The sequence below is a fragment of the Sus scrofa genome, chromosome 7 (assembly GCF_054392235.1).
Source record: "Sus scrofa isolate SSC_HxYL_T2T_F1_AM1 chromosome 7, Sscrofa_HxYL_maternal_Yorkshire_Landrace_v2.0, whole genome shotgun sequence".
Taxonomy (NCBI): Eukaryota; Metazoa; Chordata; class Mammalia; order Artiodactyla; family Suidae; genus Sus; species Sus scrofa.
The window spans coordinates 99,895,751-99,910,530 of NC_139389.1; the positions used below are offsets into that span (position 1 = coordinate 99,895,751).

Below are 14,780 nucleotides of genomic sequence, written 5' to 3' on the forward strand. Positions count from 1 at the left end.
TAGCAGTGATGGTTATTACAACAATGTGAATGTACTAAATGCCACTGAACTGTACACTCATAAAACGTTAAAATGGTAAATTTTATGTTCTGCATATTTACCACAATAAAAATCGTTATAAGCAAATAAATAAGTAAATAGATAAACAAATAAAATACATGGAACTAGCAATACCCACATGTCACCTAACTTGCTGAAATGCATCATTACACTTTATACTCAGAATCTCGATTCTGACAATTTCCCATGGTCTATGCACTGCATTCAAACACCCCATGGTGTCACCTTCACTTGCCGCTTTAATCTCCCTGAGATCTTATGACCTCTCAAGGTAGCCTAAAAAAGGTATTTCTCTTTCTAGGGCCACACTCGCGGCATATGGAGGTTCCCAGGCTAGGGGTCCAATCAGAGCTGTAGCTTCCGGCCTACACCACAGCCATGGCAATGCCAGATCCTTAACCCACTGAGCTAGGCCAGGGATTGAACCTGTGTCCTCTTGGATGCTAGTCGGGTTCGTTCACCACTGAGCCACAATGGGAACTCTATCAACATAAAGTTATTAAGTTATTTCCGATGTATCAGGTCCAGTTCTAGGGGCAACACGGGAACAAGAGAAACAAACCCCCTGCCCTCATAAAGCTTACACTCTAGTAGAGGAAATGGTAAGCATGTAAATAAATGAATGAACATAGACAACGGGTGCTGGGAAGACTAGACACCAATAAGATGAGGCCTGTCTTCCAAGGAGTGATGCTGCCACTTTAGTTGGGGAAGTCAGGAAGGGTTTTCTGTGCAGAGGACACCTGAGCGAGACATGAATGATGAGAAGGAGGCAACCCCACAGAGATCTGGGGGGTAAGTGTTGCAGGCAGGAGGGGAGAACAAGTGACCGGGAAGTCCCTGGACAGAAGCAAACCTGGCCAGTCCAAGGGGCTGGGCAGAGAATACAGTGAAGGAGGGGGAAGAAGATAAGGGAGGAGACTCGAGGGGAGGCAGGCACCAGTTCAGGCAGGACAGTGGTTCTTAACTCTGGTTGCGTACTGAATCATTGGAGAAAACAGACATAGCCCAGGCCTCATCCCCAGAGATCCTCATTAATTGATTTGAAGTGGACCCCGGCATTCGAATGTCTAAAGGCTATGCCACATGATTCTAAAGTGCAGCCAGCACTGAGGACCATTCATGTGGCACCTTGCAAGGTTCTGTTCTAGTTGCAGTGACAACCATTAGGGCAGTGGTTCTCAAAGTAGGGTTCCAGGCCAGCAGCATCACCATCACCCAGGATCTTGCTAAAAAAGCATATTATCAGGCTCGGCTCCCAGAGTCAGATGCAGTAGATCTGGGGTGGAGCCTGGTCAACTGTGTTTTAACAAGCCCTCAGTATGAGTCTGATGCACAATGACCACTGCAACAGAAGAAATGATAAAAGTGGATTTCAGCTTTAGTGAGGCGGGCTAAAATAGTCTTTACTGGGGCAGCCATGCGCTCACACGAGATTATCCTTCCCTTCTCATTAAGGTGAACCCCATTCATATTTGTCTCACCTTTCTCCTGAAATAGCAACCTTCAGCCAAGAGAGTTGAAAATCATTGGGCATTTGGGTTGTTTCTTGGTGTCTTGGTGACTGGATTAGGAAGATGTGGTATATAAACACAATGGAATACTTCTCAGCCATAAAAAAGAACAAAATAATGCCATTTGCAGCAACATGGATGGAACTAGGGACTCGGACTGAGTGAAGTAAATCAGAAAGAGAAAGACAAATACCATATGATATAACACCTATATCTGAAATCTAATATACAGCACTAATGAACCTTTCCACAGAAAAGAAAATAATGGACTTGGAGAATAGACTTGTGGTTGCCGAGGGGGAGGGAGTGGGATGGTTGGGGAGCTTGGGGTTAATAGACACAAACTATTGCATTCGGAATGGATTAGCAATTAGATCCTGCTGTGTAGCACCGGGAACTATGTCTAGTCACTTATGATAGAGCATGATAATATGAGAAAAAAGAATGTGTACATGTATGTGTAACTGGGCCACCATGCTGTACAGTGGAAAAAAATTGCACTGAGGAAATAACTATCAAAAAAATAATAATAAGTCACAGATGGGAAAAAAAAAAAAGGAAAGAAAATCATTGGGCAATAACACCTACTGAGGCTAAAGTCCTGACTGTCGGAAGGACTAGAGCTGGCTCTAGTTGAGGAGACAGAGGCCCTGAGGATACTGTCTCCTACCAGCCACCCCTTTAAACTGGAGGTGGCGGTGCTGGTGGAACTCCCACCTCCCATCACCTTCTCACTCAGGTCCCGACACGTGGCCACTGGAGCCTTTGTGACTCCATCATGCTGACTGGAAGCAGAGAGTTCAAGGGAGCTTTTAAGAAACCTCTTTGAGGGAGTTCCCATTGTGGCATAGCAGAATCTGACTAGTATCCATGAGGATGCGGGTTCGATCTCTGGCCTTGCTCAGTGGGTTGGGGATCTGGCGTTGCCGTGAGCTGTGGTGTAGGTCGCAGACTTGGCTTGGATCCCACATTGCTGCGGCTGTGGTGTAGGCTTGCAGCTACAGTACCAATTCGACCCCTAGCCTGGGAACTTCCATATGCCATGAGTGTGGCCATAAAAAGCAAAAACAACAACAACAACAAAAACCCACAAATGAACAAACCAAAAAACCCCTCTGTAAACGTAATTAATTCAGGTCCTTGAACACTTGCGGGGTTCTGTGAGATAGTGGCTGCTGATATCTGAGGGGAAGGAAGTATATCTGCCTTGATCTTACTTCCCCAGGAGCTGCAGGACCGACCAGCACTCTGGGACACACTGCCCTTCCTGGTGATGAGTTGCCAGACTCTCCTCGATCATGACTGTGGCTGCAGCTGCCCCCACTTCTGAGCCAAAGAGCAGACCAGGCAGGAGGAGACTCCCTGCTCAAGAGCACGGATGCAGCCACCCACTGGGCAGAACCTGTGGCCAGACCATGGCCTGATGCTGCTGGCCTCCTGGACAGAGGCGGGCTTCCCCTGCAGCCTGACACAGGGGAAGTGCACCTGCTCACTTCCAGGATGCTGACCAGGCCACAGAAGGCCCTAGCCAGGCCTAAGACAGCAGAATCACCAACGGATGTTTGCTCTAATGGCTCAGAGTCCAAGTTTAGTGGCTTCCTCATGGGGTTGGAGCCTCACAGATATCCCTATGTGCCCAGAGGACAGGGGCCTCCTTACCCTGAGGGGACCCAAGAAGCCAAGCTTAGCCCTGGAAGTGGGACCAGGCAGTGATGGGGCAGACACCAGGAGCTGGGCACCTCCTCTCAGAGTGGCCAAGGAACACAGAAGCTGTAGAGCACCTGGGACCCCAGACCAGGGCCTCCAGGTCCTGCACTCCCCTGTGTCCTGATGGATCTGAATGGCTCCCAGTTCCAAAGCACCTGGACCCCCCTACGCCCATGCACCTCTGCCCCCCTTTGCGGTCCTCCCAGAAATCTCTCTGCCGTCACCAAAGCTGCTCCTTCTGTCATGAGAACACAAATACAGACTGGAGATCCGGCAGCTATAAGGATCGACAGGAGCAATAAGCTGTAACCTGCTACTGGGGGCCTTTTGCAGGCCAGGGCTGGGCCTTCCTCCTGGAGTGGGGAAAGGGCAAGTGGGACTGGCCAGGTGGCAGCACTCACCTGGTTCTTTTTCATGAACAGCTGCACGGTTTGCAGATTCGCGCCGTAGTCGGTCGACTGGGCCAGAGGCAGCCTCTCTTCCACCCAGAGCTGCAGAGACCAGAGGTGGGGGGATGGGTAGCTGAGGATCGTCACTCACAATTTCCCCGTCACTCACCATGGGCCAGACAGAGCTCTGCCTCCCCATCAAGATTTTGTAAAATGGGGGCATTTTGATCTTTTGAACTGAGCTTCCAAGTAGCTTGCTCCCGCTCACTTGAGGGGAAGGTCACGCGGCTGCACCTTGAGCCCAAGTCTGTCTGATCCCAAAATCCATGAGCGAGCTACCATGCAAAAGGAACTGACTGACTTTTGTGTTTCATGTAATCATCGCAACCACCCTCTGAGGCAAGGGGGTGAGATGACCAGATGCCTGCTGCCAAGAACTGCCCTGGGCAGTGGCCAGCATCCTGATGGCAGCTGCCGGCTCAGTCCCTGGGGGCAGGGGCAGCTGCGGCCCACTCACCGTCTCATCCTCTAAGTCCCGGCTGATCTGCAGCTTGGCCTTGGATGACTCTAGCTGCTTCTTCCTCCTCCCCAAGGGCTCCAGGAGGTCCAGGAACCGCTTCTCAATGCTCAAATCTTCATCTTCAGCCTCCTCTCCCGGCGAGGGCATGTGGGCAAACAGCTCCCCCAACTCCTCCTTCCGCACATTCACTTGGTCCTCCACGCGCTGGGACACAAGGGGACAGTGGTGGCACCAATCCTGGCACCTGGGCAGCCCCTCGTCCTCTTCATCACCGGCATCCCACACATCCTCAAAGGCTTGGGAGCTCAGCCTCTCCCAAGACGTCTACTTGGGTCTCCCCACCTCCCTGTTGCTCCTCTGAGTGTCTGTCCTATATGGCTCATGTGTGCCTTTATTACCCTGCTTGCATCCCTCTCTGGCTTACCCACTGCCAAGGGGTTTCAGGAGCTGGGTTATGAACTCGGAGACCTGATAAAAGCCAGCCCAGTGCTGAGGACAGGAGGAGTACTCACTTTGAGGTTTCAGATTTGCTTCCAAGACCTTCTCCCTTCCAAAATGCTAGTCTACAACCCATGCACTTGCCTTCAGCTTAGCCAGCATCCTGTTGACGCTGGTCAGGTCCTTTCCCAGGTCGTCTGACCGCAGCTGGTCCTCCATGGCCCTGATCCATTTGTTGAGGTCGGCGTGGGTCTGCGAGCGCAGGTCGGAGCTCCTGGCAGCTGAGAGGCGCTGGCCTATCTCCTTGGTGGTGGCCTGGAGCTCATCCCAGAGTCGGTGCAAAGCTTCCAGCCTCTGGGACACCAGGGCCTCAAACTGGGGCTTCTCCTCCATCAGCTGCTTTCCTTCCTGTGTGGCCAAGGACAGGGCTCACCCTCTGACCTTGGAGAGCTACTTGGAGAACCCTGCTCGGGTGGTTGCAGAGGGCTAACCAAGGGATGGTCACTGAGGCAACGGACCTACATAGAACTCGGGTGAGGTTCAGCTGGAAGATGATGCACCCCCAGAGTTACCGGCAGAAGGAGGTGGGACAGGGAGAGTACATTTGGGCCAAATGACCCAGGGAGACTGTGGTATGGGGAGCTGCAGACAAGAACCAGCTAGTACTAAAAAAAAATTTTTTTTTTGGGTCTTTTTAGGGCCACACCCGCAGCATAGGGAAGTTCCCAGGTTAGGGGTTGAATTGGAGCAGTAGCCACCAACCTACACCACAGCCACAGCAACACCATGTGCTAGCCGCATCTGTGATCTATACCACAGCTCACGGCAATGCCGGATCCTTAACCCGCTGAGCAAGGCCAGGGATCAAACCTGCACCCTCATGGATACAAGTCAGATTTGTTTCCACTGAACCATGATAGAAACTCCTAAAAAAAATTTTTTTTTAATTAAAAATAAAAAGATTCAAGATCCATCCAAGGGAATTCCCATTGTGGCTCAGCAGTAAAGAAACTGACTAGGATCCATGAGGCTGTTGAGTTTGATCCCTGGCCTTGCTCAGTGGGTTAAGGATTCGGTGTTGCCATGAGCTGTGGTGCAGGTCACAGACTCGGCTTGGATCTGGTGTGGCTGTGGCTGTGGTATAGGCTGGTGGCCATAGCTCTGATTCAACGCCTAGCCTGGAAACTTCCATTTGCTATATGCTGCATGTGTGGGCCTAAAAAGCAAAAAAAAAAAAAAACCGTTTAGGTACAAGCATCATGGAAATCTCCCTGTGAGTTCTACCCTTTCTTAATTGTCTTCCCAGAAGCTGTGCATCGACCTTCAGTGATATCTTTCAGTAGTTGAGTTTGTCTTATCCAGTTTTCTCTTACATAAATGTATCTTTTTTTGGAAGGTTATAGTTTGAGATGATTTGGGTGTAGGACTATAAACTTGCTAATAATAGTCAATATTTATTGAGTGCCTGTTAACTGCCAAGTGTTATCCTAAATACTTTAACGCTCATCACTCCCTTGGGTAGGTACTGTTATCATCCTCACTTTACAGATGAAGACTGAGGTGCAGGGAGGTTGAGCAGTCAGTCTGGTTTGGAGCCTGCACCCTTAACCACTGTGGATGCAGCCTCGTGTGGCCCCTAGGCCTGATCCTTCTGGATATCCCCAGCAGAGAGAGGCTATCCCAGATTTAACTCCAGCCACATTGTGACTCGGGACCCAGGGAAACTCATTAGAGAAGGGACCCTTGGTTCCTCACTGACAAGAGATGTGTTTCTGCCCATCCAGTGAGGGTCAATAGTCTTTGTTCCACTCTGCTCTTCTCACATACTCCCCTGCCCCTGGGTAGGACAGTACTGGGGCCCCAGTGAGGATGATGGAAGGCAGACAGAGATAACTGCTGTCCTGGCACTGGACACTGAGGCTCTAACTCCGTGTCCTCAGTGTCTTGGACTTTGCCAGACGTAGGTGACCCAGAGGAGGCAGCCATTCTGACCAGGCTTAACAGACTGGATGTATCAGAAGTCCTGAAGTTTTATTACTATATGGAGAAGTTTTTCTTGTCCAGGTTCTATACTGTCCAGCAAGCTTCGGACCTGTGTCTATGCCCACGTGAAGCATCCCTGAGCAGAGGGCCCTGCCACTCACTACTCACCGCATCAATGTTCTCTAGCCAGCCCTGTTGAGAAGCCAGCTCCGCCTCGAACGCCGTGTGCTTCAGCCACTTGTTGTGAAGGTTTCGCGCATCATCATAGGAGACATCCTGAGATGTCAGCAGCTTGTCATTGATCCAGAGAGTGAGCTGTGGGCAGAGAGAGTGCATCCAATGGTCCCCAAGTGTCCCTCTTTGGCCAGGAGCTCTGGGCAGGGCCTGATGCCCACTTCTGGCTACAGTAGAAGGCCAAGGGGAGGAAGTGTGAACACAGCAGAGTATGACCCTCCAACTCTGGATCCTTAATTCCCAGCAGAGGCAACTTAATCTGTGTAGTCTCAGGGCTAAAATATGGGCCCTACTGTGTCTTCCCCACTAGAATGTGCAGTGTGACACCAGGTTTATGTAAATATATATTCTCTCTGAATTTCCAGGACCAAGGACAGGGCCTAGCCTATTGTAGGAACTCAAGCAAGTGTCTACTGAATGGATGGATAAATCCACTCTTTGGCAGGAAGGTGAGAAATCATTAATACACAGAGAAAATGTTATCTGAGGGAAAAGCCAAGGGCAGTTCCTATAACTAACAATGAAGGAAGAACTGTGGTGAGCTTCCGACGTTTCCAAGATGTCCTGGCATCATGCCATGCCTGGTTGGTGCCAAGGACAGAGGTAGATGAAAAAAAGTCACATGGGTTGAGAGGAAAGGGGTATGAGGACAGGAGTAAGAAAGAAGGCAGGGAGTGTCCCATCCCACACGGGAGTACTCTTCCCCAAAGGAACCAGGAGCGCAGGTTAAAGACCTTCCTGTACAGCTCACCCCAGGCTGAGTGTGGACCTTCTAAGTCAGCACTTCTCCAGGCCAGAGGCTTGCTGCTCTTTCTCACCCCTAAGTTCTGATTCATCTGGGCCCCAATGGGGCCCAGGGATCTGCATTTAACTAGAGCTAGGATTGGCTCCATAATTTGCAGGGCCTGGTGGAAAATGGAAACATTCAAAATTATTAAGAATTTCAAGGAGTTCCATCATGGCTTAGTGGTTAATGAATCTGACTAGGAACGATGAGGTTGCGGGTTCGATCCCTGGCCTTGCTCAGTGGGTTAAGGATCCAGCATTGCTGTGAGCTGTGGTGTAGGTCGCAGATGCGGCTCAGATCCTGCGTTGGGCCAGTGGCTACAGCTCCAATGCAACCCCTAGCCTGGGAACTCCATATGCCACGGGAGTGGCCCAAGAAATGGCAAAAAGACAAAAAAAAAAAAAAAAAAAAAAAAAAAGAATTTCAAGATGGTAACAGCAGGGGGTTAAACTAAATATGGGGCCCTGTTGGCAGGTGGCTCCATGTGAATGCACAGACCACATGCCCTTTAAGCCAGCCCTGACCAGGCCCTAGGTGACTCTAATATAGATAGTCCTCAGGCCATTCTTTGAGAAACCCTGCTCTGGACTTGACAAATTAAAAGATATCTTTAAGAACATATATGACAAACCCATAGCTAACTTCATTCTCAATGATGAAAAACTGAAAGCATTTCCACTAAGATCAGGAATAAGACAAGGATGTCCACTTTCACTGCTGTTATTCAACATAGTTTTGGAAGTCCTAGCCAAGGCAATCAGAGAAGAAAAAGAAATAAAAGGAATCTAAACTGGAGAAGTAAAACTATCACTGTTTGCAGATGACATGATGCATATCTAGAAAATCCTAAAGACACAACCAGAAAACTATTAGAGCTCATCAATGAATTTGGTAAAGTTTCAGGATACAAAATTAATATGCATAAATCTATTGCATTTCTATGGGTTAACAATGAAAGAAATTAGGGAAACGATTCCATTTACCACTGCACCAAAAAGAATAAAATATCTAGGATAAATCTCTTTTATCCCTAAAGAGATAAAAGACCTGTACTCTGAAAACGTTAAGACACTGATGAAAGAAATCAAGGACGACACAAACAGAAAGATACACCATGCTTTTGGATTGGAAGAATCAACATTGTCAAAATGACTACATTACCCAAGGCAATCCCTATCAAGTTACCAATGACATTCATCATATAACTGGAACCAAATATTTTAAAATTTGTATGGGGGAAAGAAAAAAAAAGACCCCAAATCACCAGAGCAATACTAAAAACAAAAAATGGAACTGGAGGAATTAGGCTTCCTGACTTCACACTACAGTGCTACTATAATGCTACAGTAATCAAAACAATTTGGGACTGGTACAAAAACAGAAATATAGATCAGTGGAACAGGAGAGTAAGCCTGGAAATAAACCAAGCACCTATGGTCAACTAATCTATGACAAAGGAGGCAAGAACATACAGTGGAAGAAAAACAGTCTCTTCAATAAACAGTGCTGGGAAAACTGGACAGCTATATAACAAAGAATGAAATTAGAACATTCTCTAACACCATACATAAAAATAAACTGAAAATGGATTAAAGAACTAAACATAAGGCCAGATACTATTAAGCTCCTAGATAAAAACACAGGCAGAACACTTTTGACATAAATCACAGCAACATCTTGCTTGAGTCACATTCTAGAATAATCACAATAAAAACAAGAATAAGCCAATGAGACCTAATTAAACTTAGCTTTTGCACCAGCAAAGGAAACCATAAAAAAACAAAAAGATAACCAGAGAATGGGAGAAAATCTTTGCAAACAAAGCGACTGACAAGGGATTAATCTTAAAAATATACAAACATCACATGGAGCTTTAAATTAAAAAGCAAAAAGCCTAATCAAAAAATCTGGACAGACAACTCTCCAAAGAAGGCATACAGATAGCCAAAAAACACATGAAATGATGCTCAACATCACTTATTATTAGAGTAATGTGAGTCAAAACTACAATGAGGTATCACCTCACACCAGTCAGAATGGCCATCATCAAAAAGTTCATAAATAACAAATGCTGGATGGGGTGTGAAGAAAAGGGAATCCTCTACACTGTTAGTGGGAATGTAAAATGGTGTGACCACAATGGAGAACAGTACGGAGGGTCCTTAAAAAACTAAATATAGAACTACCATAGGATCCAGCAATCCTCCTCCTGGGCGTATATCAAGAGAAAACTCTATTTCAAAAAGATATATGCACTCCAATGTTCACTGCAGCACTATTCATAACAGCCAAGACATGGAAACAACCATCATTTGTCCATCAACAGAGGAATGGATAAGGAAGATGTGGTACATATACACAATGGAACACTATTTAGCCATAAAAAAGAATGAAATAATGCCATTTGCAGCAACATAGATGGACCTAGAGATTATCACACTGTGTGAAGTCAGAGAAAGACAAATATCATATGATATCACTTACATGCTAAACTGAATAAATACATTACAAAAGAACTCATTTAAAAAACAGAAACAGGAGTTCCTGTTGTGGCTCAGTGGTTAACAAAGCCTGCTACTATCCATGAGGAGGCAGGTTCGATCCCTGGCCCCGGTCAGTGGGGGTTAAGGATTTGGTGTTGCCATGAGCTGCGGTATAGGTTATAGACGCCGCTTGAATCTGGCACTGCTATGGCTGTGGTGTAGGCTGGCAGCTGCAGCTCTGACTGGACCCCTAGCCTGGGACCTTCCATATGACACAGGTGTGGCCCTAAAATGCCAAAAAAATAAATAAATAAATAAATAAATTAATTAATTAATTAAAAATAATAAAAACAAAAAAACAGAAACAAACTCACAGATTTCCAAACCAATCTTATGGTTACTATAGGTAAAACTGTTGGGGATAGGGAAGAATTGCGAATAACATGTACACACTACTGTATAAAATAGATGATTAGTGAGAACCTACAGTACCGCACAGGAAAATCTACTTGATAGTCTGTAAGGACCTATGTGGAAACAAGGAATGCATGTATGTATTTGCATGACTGATTTACTTTGCTGTATACCTGAAACGAATACAACATTGTAAACCAACTATATTCTAAAAGGAATAAATTTTTAAAAAAATGAATGAATGAAAAAAAATTATTTCAATGAAAATATCTTTACAGATTTGAAAAAAAGAACTGTGGAAGCAAAGTTCTAGACAATGAAGGACTTAAGCCATCAAGCGCCCAGACTCCCTACTCATGGACTTCAGGTCCCTAAGTGAGAAAGGACCTCCCACCTCTAGGGCCCTCTGCGCCTGGAAGGAATCTCCTGCAAAGTGGCCAGCCTGGCTGGAGCCTCACCTCCTGGCAGTTCTGCAGGAAGTTCTGGAGCGCCAGGTTGTCTTGCAGAAGAACTGAGGCTTCCTGGGCCTTCTCGTTGTTCCTCTTGTGCCTGGAAGGGAAGGGGGAACGGAAGTCACAAGGGTGCTGAGCACAGCACCACCATCCTACCTGGCTCCAGGCCGTGATCCCAGGGACAGACAGTACCTGTCCTCTATCTGCTGCACCTTCTCCTTGATCTTGTCTGAGTAGAGGTTTCCCTCGGCCACCAGCTTGTTTCCAGAGTCCACAGGACTCAAGACCTTATCTCGGTTGTTCTCCATAGTTGTGAAGAAATCTTGAAACTTCCGGATCCCGGCTTCTGCAGCTTCTAGGGAGTCTGGGGGCTCCAAGTGAGCCAGGGTATATTCCTGTTGAAGCAAATTTCCAGACAAGGCATGAAGACAAGCTGAGGAGGTGGGGTAGGGGGGCACCTGCCAGGCAGGAGCAGCATGTGCAGCCATGTGGGTTACAACAGGAATGGCACCCTGCCCCCACAGAGTTGTGCAAGGAAGAAGTTCCCTGAGCCGGGAGTTCCCACGGTGGCGCAGCAGAAACGAATCTGACTGGTATCCATGAGCATATGGGTTCGGTCCCTAGCCTTGCTCAGTGGGTTAAGGATCCGGCATTTCTGTGAGCTGTGGTGTAGGCTGTAGACGAGGCTCTGTTCCAGAGTTGCTGTGGCTGTGGCATAGGCCAGTAGCTGTAACTCTGATTTGACCCCCAGCCTGGAAACTGCCATATGCTGTGGGTGCAGCCCTAAAAAGAAAAAAAAAAAAAGCTCCCTGAGCTGTGTTCCCCACCCCTGCCCAGGGGCGCCTCAACAGGGACCCTAAAGCCACATGGAAGGATAACCACCCAGGGGAAAACTCACTTCTCTGGCCTCTAACTGGTCCAAGAACAAGACACACTTTGGGACCCAGGGCTGGAAAAGGCATGTGAGAAGGACCAAAGAGGACTGTTCCCTAGACTAGTGGCTAGAGAGAATCCAAGAAAAGCAGTTTGGTCCCTGAGCCCTGTAGCACTTTTGCAGTCTCATGACTTACAAATTCCCTGTTGCCCCGAGAGACACCCCCTGCGCACCCCCCCCCCCCCGCCGGCATCCTGAATGCCTCTCCCCACCTGGTTGCTGAGGATGGCTTCAGCCTGCTTGGCATCTTTCTGGAATTCCTGGAAGCCGAGGCACTGGGCAAGGGTGTGGCCACGGCTCTCCCACATCCGGCACAGGGCATCCCAGCCCTTATCTAGGCCCTCCAGCCGTTGGTCCAGAAGCAGGTACTCCGGGTCTGTCTGGCCATGGATCACCTTCTCCCCGGACGCCTTGACATGCTGGTAGTTCTCCTGGTGCCTGTCAATGTCATCCTTGAGGGCCGCATGCTGCTGCAGGAGCTGCTCGGCCTCCGGGAGGGACTCGGGCATGTCCTTAGAGGCCACTTCCTTCTGGGCTGTGGACAGCCAGGCCTCGAAGGCATCCAGATCCTGCAGGAAGGCCTGCAGCTGGCTGGATTTCCCCAGCAAGGCCTCCTGGCCCTTCAGGGCTTGCTGCAGGCCCTGCCACAGCTCCTCCACATACGCCTGCCGCTCGCCAATGTCCTTCTCCTGCTCACGGTGTGACTCCATCAGCCGATGTGACTCCTGCTCCAGGGCCCCGACGCGGACTTGGATGGCAGCCACATCGCGCTCCAGCCCCGACAACTTGCGCTGAATGGCCATGACCCCCGCCAGGTCCTGGCCCAGATCTTTTGTGGACTCCACCACCTTCGTCTTGTCGATGATCCACTTGCTGGTCTCCTCACAGTCCACACAGTAGTTGTGCACCCGGAGGGCGGAGTCCACCGCCTCCCGCCGGGCCAACACCATGGTCTGGAATTCCCGCCACCTGCCAAGGGGAACAGGGACACAGTGACACCCTCTTTCTTCACTCTTCCCACAGGATGTCCCTTCCAGATTTCCCACCAGAGACTCTCCTGACGGACCTTGCACGATGGGGAAAAAAATCACCTATCAACCAAACTGTGAGGAGTAAAATTTGTTTATCCATTTTCATCCAAAACAACCTAACTGCCAATCAGAGCTTTCTACCAGCAGGAGGTGAGCTGAGATGCTATTCCATCAGTAAAGGAACGTGATGCTCTCTCTGTAAGCTCTATACTTCAGGCAATCATACAATATCTCCATTTTTTTTTTTAAATGTCTTTTGTCTTTTTGGGGCCGCACCCGTGACATATGGAGATTCCCAGGCTAGGGGTCAAATGGGAGCTACAGCTGCTGGACTACACCACAGCCACAGCAACACCAGATCCCAGCTGCATCTGTGACCTACACCACAGCTCATGGCAATGCCGGGTCTTTAACTGACTGAGCGAGGCCAGGGATCGAACCTGTGTCCTCATGAATACTAGTCGGGTTTGTTAACCACTGAGCCATGACAGGATCTCCCTCCCCAGGTTTTTTGAAATACAAGCATACCTTGCCTTTTTTTTGTGTTTGCTTTACTGTGTTTCTCAGATATTATGTTTGTTTTCGTTTTTTTACAAATCCAAGGTCTGTAACAACCCTTTGCTGAGAAGTCTATCAGCACCATTCTTCCAACAGCATTTGTTTACTTCATGTCTCTGTATCATATTTTGGTAATTCTTGAAATATTTCAAACTTTTTCACTATTATATTTGCTATGGTGATTTGTGATCGGTGATCTCTGATGTTACTATTACAAAAAATATGATTCATTGAAGGCTTAGATGATGGTTAGCAATTTTTAGCAATAAATATTTTTAAATTAAGGTATTCACATTGTTTTTCCAGACACAATACTGTTGCACACTTAATAGACCACAGTATTATGTAAACACAACTTTCATATGCCTTGGGAACCCCCTAAATTTGTGTGACTTGCTTTATTTTTTTTTTTTTGTCTTTTTTTTTGTTGTTGTTGTTGTTGTTATTGTTGCTATTTCTTGGGCCGCTCCCGCGGCATATGGAGGTTCCCAGGCTAGGGGTTGAATCGGAGCTGTAGCCACTGGCCTACGCCAGAGCCACAGCAACGCGGAATCCGAGCCGCGTCTGCAACCTACACCACAGCTCACGGCAACGCCGGATCGTTAACCCACTGAGCAAGGGCAGGGATCGAACCCGCAACCTCATGGTTCCTAGTCGGATTCGTTAACCACTGCGCCACGACGGGAACTCCTGCTTTATTTTTATATTTGCTTTACTGAGGTGGTCTGCAACTGAACCCACAGTATCTCTGAGGTAGACCTGTACTGAAAATAATTAGAAAGCCTGAATTATCCACTTCAAGAATTCTTTAGAACATAGGGCTCCAGCTGCCCCAGAGGAACCACAGAAATGCCCAAGACCACGTTCTAAGTGCCCAGGGCCCAAGAAAAGCCACTGTGGCTCTAAAAGAAAAGAGTCTTAGCAAAGAGAAGGGAGAAGAAGGAGGAGCTGGGATTATAATTAGAACATAAACTTTATGTGACGTCTGGAATGAAACTGGGGAGTATGCAGAGGTCCTGGGGTTGATCTGACGCCCACTGTAAACCTCTTCTAATGAGCTGCCCATCAGCCTGGATCCCGATCACCAGGACACCTCCCTTGAACTTGGGTTTACTCATCCTGCATCACTGTGACCTATAAGCACATGAGGATGTGCTGAACACGCATTCCCTAACTGAGCCCACCTCTCTTGAATAGCCACATCATTGAAGCACTATGTTAGCCTTTGGGATGACACAATCACAGCCAGACTTTGCCCTACTGCGTGTATGACTTA

At 47.9% G+C, this 14,780-nt stretch overlaps 1 protein-coding gene across 7 annotated transcripts in view; it reads right to left on the reverse strand.

The window, feature by feature from the left end:
* SPTB (spectrin beta, erythrocytic) overlaps window positions 1–14,780 on the reverse strand; it is a 141,708-nt gene that overhangs the window by 27,336 nt on the left and 99,592 nt on the right. For 6 of the 7 annotated variants that reach the window (XM_013978290.3, XM_084969428.1, XM_021099376.2 and 3 more), the window contains 7 exons: window positions 12,128–12,884; window positions 11,174–11,376; window positions 10,988–11,078; window positions 6,780–6,926; window positions 4,773–5,036; window positions 4,188–4,394; window positions 3,683–3,772 (listed from right to left, as the gene is read on the reverse strand). In XM_013978290.3, coding sequence (XP_013833744.3) covers window positions 3,683–3,772; window positions 4,188–4,394; window positions 4,773–5,036; window positions 6,780–6,926; window positions 10,988–11,078; window positions 11,174–11,376; window positions 12,128–12,884 — 1,759 coding nt within the window. Of the gene's footprint in view, window positions 1–2,570; window positions 3,773–4,187; window positions 4,395–4,772; window positions 5,037–6,779; window positions 6,927–10,987; window positions 11,079–11,173; window positions 11,377–12,127; window positions 12,885–14,780 lie in introns of all 7 variants that reach the window. The other variant, XR_014810944.1, reaches the window with a different exon arrangement.